Source organism: Trichosurus vulpecula, chromosome 6 (assembly GCF_011100635.1).
Source record: "Trichosurus vulpecula isolate mTriVul1 chromosome 6, mTriVul1.pri, whole genome shotgun sequence".
Classification (NCBI taxonomy): domain Eukaryota; kingdom Metazoa; phylum Chordata; class Mammalia; order Diprotodontia; family Phalangeridae; genus Trichosurus; species Trichosurus vulpecula.
Window position 1 is genome coordinate 133,582,162 of NC_050578.1, and position 7,482 is coordinate 133,589,643.

The 7,482-nt window shown below is 41.2% G+C and overlaps 1 protein-coding gene across 1 annotated transcript; it reads right to left on the bottom strand.

The window, feature by feature from the left end:
• Positions 1–2,093: 2,093 nt before the first annotated feature.
• Positions 2,094–2,441, bottom strand: LOC118854766 (60S acidic ribosomal protein P1-like). The gene has a single exon (XM_036765027.1). It carries the CDS (start codon positions 2,439–2,441, stop codon positions 2,094–2,096), a length of 348 nt encoding a protein of 115 aa, XP_036620922.1.
• Between the last annotated feature and the right edge of the window lie 5,041 nt (positions 2,442–7,482).

Below are 7,482 nucleotides of genomic sequence, written 5' to 3' on the forward strand. Positions count from 1 at the left end.
ATATACAGTATTCCATACCTGTGATACTCCACCTCTGCAAAGCAGTGGAGGTAGAGGCTAAGCTTAGTCATTATAATTTTGCAGTGTTCAGTTTTATTAAGTAACTAATTAACAAGTTACCTAATTAAATCAATTGGTTACTCATACAACTAATAAATATAATTAATCAGCATTAGCACAATGCCTGGCACATGGTAAACACTTAATAAATGCTTATTGACTTGGCTTGTTGACTTTTAATTGTTTTATCATTGTTCTTTGCATTTATATTGCTGTAGTTGTATATTTTGTTTTTCTGATTCTGCTGACTTCATCCTTCATCAGTTCCACTAAAGCTTCCAATGCTTCCCTGTATTTATTGTCTTCGTCCTTTCTTACAACACAATCACATTCTATGATATTCATGTAACACAATCCCAATTGATTGACATCTAATTCATTTCCAGTTTTTGTTATTAAAAATGATGTTGTAAATTGTTTGGTATATACGGGAACTTTAGCTTTTGTCTGGGTGCCATATTTATGAAGGATGTCGATTATAGGAGATCTAGAGAAGGGCAATACCAATGGTGAAGAGTTCTGATTCGTAGTCACCTGAAGAGCTGCTCAAAGTAGTGAGAATGTTCAGCCTACAGAGTGGGAGAAACTTAGGGGTGATATGATGGCTCCCTTCAGTTATTTGAAGGACCATCACATGGAAGAGGCTTGAGTTTTGCTGGGCCTATGAGTACAGAACTAGTAGAAGTAGTTTCCTAGTATTTCCTAGTAGGATGTTGCAAAGAAGCAAATTAAGATTTGATTCCAGGAAAAATTCCTTACAATTAGAGCTACGTAAGAATGCATGGGAAGCTAGGTGGTTCAGTGGATAGAGTGCCAGGCCTGGAGTCAGGAAGACCTGAGTTCAAATCCTGTCTCAGATACTTACTAACTCTGTGAACCTAGGCAAGTTACCTACCTCTATTTGCCTCAGTTTCTTATGCATAAAATGAGCTGGAGAAGGAAATGGCAAATCACCCCAGTATCTTTGCCAAGAAAATTCCAAATGAGGTCACAAAGAGTTGAACATGACTAAAAAAATGCCTGAACAACAAGAAAGAATGGATGGGTTACTTTGGTCAGTCAAACACCTGCATGGGTTGCTATAGAGGCATTTCTTGGTGGGGTTTGGGTTGGAGCAGCTGTCCTACAAGGTCCCTTTCCACTCTGACCTAATGTGACCTTTCGTATTCACATATGACACTGCTAATGACATCATTATCTATGTCTGAAAGTGTGGTCCCTTTGATATTAAAAAACAAACCACATCAAAGCGTCAATAATAATAATAATAGCTAACATTTATATAGTGCTTACTGCATGCCAGGCACTGTGCTAAGCGCTTTACAGTTACTGCCTCATCTGATCCTTCTAACAGTCCTGGGAGGCAGGGGCTATATTATCTTCGTCTTACAGTTGTAACTGTGAGGCAGAAAGAGGTTAAGTGACTTGCCCAAGGTCACGCGGCTGGTGAGTGTTTGAGGCCAGATTTGGATTCAGGCCTTCTTGACTTTAGGTCCAGTGCTCTATCCACTCTGTCACTTACTCTTCCTATAAATCCTTGTGCCCCTCCTTGTGCACAACCCCTCCCCTTGGTTTTCTATCACCTGAGGAGTCATTTGGAACTTATTATTATAGGCAGAGAAATCATGAAATGAAAATGGGTTGAAAATGCTGATTTTATTAGTCATTAGTAGAGTGATGAGAGTTAAAGCTTCAGGGATGGATGAATTTTCTATGGGAAGAAGCGTCCAATCAGAAGGTGAGGTCTGAGTCTTTGGGTATGCTCGTAATTCGGGGATGGAGAGTGGAGCTAGTGAATGAGAGCTATGAGGAAGAGAGTAAACTGGACAACACAATGTCAAGGAAGCCAAGGCAGGAGAAAGTTTAAAGAAGCTGACCAACTAGATTGGCTGACCACAGAGCTTGCCACCACCCCAGTAACTATTCTACACTACCACAAAATGGGCCCCAAAGCCAGTAGTAGAGGAAGTGGGCGAGAGCCTAACTTTTTTCTTAGTTGAGTCAAGCTTTTTATTTAATGTTACAAAAAATATTTAGTCAAACAGACCAAAGCCCATGTCCTCATTGGACCTCTTGGGTTCTTCTTTTTTTGCTTCCTCTTTCTTCTTCTCCTCAGCTGGGGCAGCTGTGGTAGCAGAAGCAGCCCCTCCAGCAGGGGCAGCACCACCAGCTGCTGCGGCAGGTCCACCAACTCCTACATTACAGATGAGGCTTGCAATGTTTACATTGGACAGGGACTTTGCAAAAAATCCAAGCCAGAATGGTTCAACATTTACACCTGCTGCTTTAATGAGGGCATTGATTTTAACCTCCGTGACCGTAACCTCATTGTCGTGAAGGATGAGGGCAGAGTAGATGCAAGCGAGCTTGGAGACGGTCATTTCAGCAAATGGATGAGAAGACTTGTTTGCAGTGGTGTTAGTCGCCGGCTGAAGTGAGGGTTCACCCCAATGTGGCCTTAGCTTCTGAAGAAGAATCAAGCACCTTACAGATAACTGAAGAGAGGAGCCTAACTTTTAATAAAAATTTGTTGGCATGGGAAGGAAATATGTGAGGAGAGGGAAACTTTGGTGAGAAATCATAGGCCTTTGACCCAAAGCTTCATTTGGGGGAGACATCACTGCATACCATGGGACACTGAAGGTTGCTGGCTTTCATGGGCAGGGAGACCCTGGGACGCTGTAGGCTATTATTGGGGAGTTCTCTAGGCTAGACCAAAGGGTAGGGCCACAGTTGGGCTAGCCTGGAGAGGAGCCAGAGGTATGCTCAGAAATGTTTAATGATGAGCTCTGGCTGTTGGAGGGAAGATACATGCACGACACACTTTGCAATATAATCTGCATTTAAAAAATTTCCTATTCCATATTCAAGCTCTGATTTGTAGCCCCTACTGATTTCCAAGGTATAAATGCTCACATGAAAAATTTCACCATCAGCTTTAGAGAACCAGTTGGAGTCAATTCCAGTGCCCCTATGGGGGCAGCATGGGGTGGGGGTGGGAAGCTCCCATAGTGGGGACAAAATGAGGCGAGGAAGAAATGGGCCACTTGACGCAGTGGCTTCCTATTTTAAATAATTGTTCTAAATGATAATAATAAATGGCTTTTATGTTGCACTTTTAGATTTACAAAATACTTTACATATATTAACTGTAGTCATATATTCACTTTACATATATTAATTACTGAAGCTAGTAAGTATCTGGGCAAGATTCAAATGCAAGGCTCCCTGATTCCAAATCTTTCATGTCAGTCAGCCAACATGGTGGCTGTCCCTCAGGAGGCGTCAGTACCCTTGAAGTATTGATGCCACGGAATCGAGTGCTAGTCACCCTGCCCTAATAACGACTTTGATTGAGTAATAATGCCAAATACAGCAGAGAGGACTAAAGCCGGAAGCGGTAGCTCATGTTCTGAGACAGAATTCAGAAGAGGCTGGACGGATGGAAGACTATTTTTAGGGTACAGTTTTACATTAAACATTTTTCTATACCATACATCTAACAAGCTGAATCTTCTTTAAAGCACTATGCCATTAAATCTTTTCAAGGGAAGGATTTGACTTTTAATGAGGAATCTGCATTTCCTTCTAAAGAAAGTACATAGCATCCCTGGCTTAGTTATTCTCCACAGAAACAGGCTCTTTTGGTGTCCCATCTGTTTAACATACAGTAAACACACATGTTTCAGCAAATTTATTGCAGGCATGATAGACAACAGGCATATATACATATTCATAGTTGCTATACATTGCCCTTTGGTTTCCCCACCTTAGTCCATATTTATAAGGGCAGAGCAAAACACGACCAGACTGAGATATTTGCATAGCCCCAATTTTCTGCTAGAAATACTTGTTCTTGACACATTAGTGACTCTATTAGTGATGCTAATTAAATAAATATATTTTCATTATTAAAATGACTTAGTATCCAGCATAGTCTCTTGAACACAAACATATTTAAGACCTGGTATGTTAGAATTAACATTGGATCAGCAGCCAGGAGATGGTTGCAATTGGTAGTTGCAATTGGTATGACTTTGCACTTAATCCCTGTGTCTGATGCCTCATCTGTGGAAGGGGATCGTTATACTAGATGATGTCCCAGGTTCCTCCAATCATATAATAGGTGGTTTTTTTGGTTTGTTTTTTTGGTCCAGACCTGTGATTTTATGGATATAGGGAACTCTTGGGTAGCGCTTCCCTCTTGTGACATATTGTTTGTAACTCTGTAAAGTCTTACAAAGTTGCCTGAAGACACGGAGTCTAAGTGACTCGGCTCTGGTCACAGTGCCACTATGTGTCAGAGACAGGAATTGAATCCAGGTCTTCCTGGTGTCACACCTGACCCAGAGACAGGAATTGAATCCAGGTCTTCCTTGTGTCCAAGCTGGCCCTCTATCCACTACCCTACCCTTTCTCTATCATGCTCAATTAATGTTAATTATGTAGTTGACAGGTCTGAAAAGTGGAGCAAAGTTAGCTTGTTGGGTATTTCCACCTTTTTATTTCTCCCTCCTTCAGGAATAAGGCAGGATCTAGTTTCTCTGTCTTCAAAAAATGGCAATACTCATGGCCATGAGTGGCCCAATGGTTTGATGTCTTCTTTGGTTTCTGACTCTACTTCCACTCCATGGAGGAAGCTGGAGATTTGCCTAAGGTGACCATGTTCTAACCAACTTGGCCTTGTATGCTGTCATGGTTTTAGCCTATGCGTAAATTTGTCTAGATCCATGTGGATCTCTTAGCTACTTTGGGGAGATTATAAATAGAGGTTAATAATAATATTAAAATAATAATATTAAAAACATAAGATGTCCTCACACACCCATAGCTTGTTAAGTCTCCAGTTAGGGAAATACCTAACATTTAGTCAAATATTTCTATCTCTGACTTATTTAAATTCTATCTACCATTGGCATCTCCCCTGTACGCAACCAAATTTCAAATGTGCATTACAGAACATTCATGATCAATCATGCATTTTTGTAAAGCACAAATCAGAAAAAAGAAATAGCCCCAAATAAAGGGCAATGTTAATCCACGGCATGGGAAAATAAATTTGAATGGTGCAAACTTTCTACAGTTTCAAAAGGAACAATCACACCTGAAAAGATTCATCCTGAATTCTTTGTTTCATGAAGTAGAGGTTTGACTCAAGTCAAACTCTCCCCCCAGTGGAACACACACTACAAGGGATATTCAGGGGCCCAGTTACCACAGCACTATTCCTATGGTTGCCCTCACAAGCTGTTCCATTGGGAGCATGGTTCATTACTTTCAAGTATTATGTGGAAGAATTATCAGGGTGAAGGAGCAGACGTAGAGCAGAGTAGAAGGGGTAGAGGAAGGAAGATGAAGATGAAAGAATATTGGATTTGTAATTAGAATCCTGGGTGTTCAAATCCTTCCTCTGCCATTTTGTGTCATTAGCCCTCTTTGGGACTCAGCTTCTTCATATATAAATTGAAAGGATTAGAGAAGGTGCCTCTAAGTTTCCTTCCAGTGCCCATTCAATTGTCCTGTAAGTGACAAAAAGATAAATCTGAGTTTAATGTAACTAAAGGAAGGAAATAAGCATTTTATCAGGTGCCTACTATGTGCCAGGCACTGTGCTAAGCACTTTACAAATATTATCTCATTTGATCCTCACAACAATCCAGGGAGATAGGTGCTTTTTGTTGTCGTTCAGTCATTTCAGTTGTGTCCGACTCTTCCTCACCCCATTTGGGGTTTTCTTGGCCAGGATCCTGGAGTGGTTCGCTATTTCCTTCTCCAGCTCATTTTATAGAGAAGAAAATGAGGCAAACAGGGTGAAGTGACTTGCCCAGGGTCACACAGCTGATAAGTGTCTGAGGCCAAATTTTAACTCAGAAAGCTGTCTTCCTGGCTTCAGGCCTGGTACACTATCCATTGTGCTGCTATTATGATCTGCATTTTTCAGATAAGGAAATGGGGGCTGGTAGTCATACATCTAGTAAGCTTCTAAGGCTGGATTTGAGCTCATGTCTTCTTGACTCTAGGCTCAATATTCTATCCACTGTATCATCTGGTTGATTTTTCTTGGGGGCAGCTAGGTGGCACATAGAGCGCTGGGCTTGAAGTCTTCTTGACTTCAAATATGGCCTCAAACATTAGCTGTGTGACCCTGGACAAGTCGCTTAATCCTGTTTGCCTCAGTTTCTTCATCTGTAAAATGAGCTAGAGAAGGAAATGGCATACCATTCCAGTATCTTTTGCCAAGAAAACCCCAAAGTGAGTCACGAAGAGTCAGACACAACTGAACAATTCGGAAGTTCAAATGTGAAATGGGTACCTAGGTAGGTAGAGTAACTCCCTCTGGATCATTACTTGTGATAGAGAGTCAGTTGTTGCTCAGATGTTGGTTGGGTTAGATGACTTCTGAGGGCCCTTCCAATGCAGATTCTGTGATTCTTTGGGCATGTGTGGGTGATGGGGAGCCTTCTTTAGCATTCTGGGTTTTTAGGTTAATTATTGAGGCTGATGAGATCCTTAGCCTATGAGGATGTCTGAAATGATTGGTTAGTATTCCCCTCACCATCTGTGCCTTACTTGGGCTGGGGAGAAGAGCAGAGAAGTCACAAAAGTTTTGTTTGTAACTGGAATATTCTTACCTTATAATTTTATAATTGGAACCCTTAATTGCTAGTATTTTCCCTCTAAGATGATCTTCAGTTTACTCTGAATATATCTTGATTGTACATGGATGTTTCCATGCTGTCCCACCTTTTAGACTGTGAGCTCCCTGAGTGCAGAGACTGTCTTTTGCCTTTCTTTGTATCCCCAGTGCCTGGCACAATAGGCACTTAATGAATGCTTGTCAACTTGACTTTGTATTTGATAAACATTTACAATGATGCCCTATTTCTGTGAACTCCATGAGGTCAGGTTTAGCATACCAGGTAAACATTTTATCTTTCCGTGTCCAGTCCAATGCTCTGCAAACAGTAGTGATGTGACAAATGTTTACTGAATGAATGAATGCTTTGTGATGGTTACAGGCCACAAACCCAGAGAACCCCCGACACATGGAAACACACAGTCACAGAATTTTAGTGTTCAAAGACAGCTTGGAGTAGTGAGAACAGCACTGGACTTTGGAGTCGAAAGACTAGGCATCCAGTCCAGGTGTTCTTGTTACTGGGTTGTAAGAACCTACGTTTAGAGCTGGAAAGGCCTTTAAAGATGAATCCAAGACTAACCAAAGGTTACTCAGGTAGGAAGTGGAAAAGCTGGGATCTGAACCTGGGCCCTTAACCTCCAACTCTAGAACTCTTTTCATCTCACCCTCAGTTTCTCCATCTGCACAGCTGAAGAAGTAACATTTCGACTACTATTCCTTTCTTCACAGAGTTCTTAAGACTTTTTTTATGAGTCTTTATCTGGAAATTTTTTTTAAAAAAG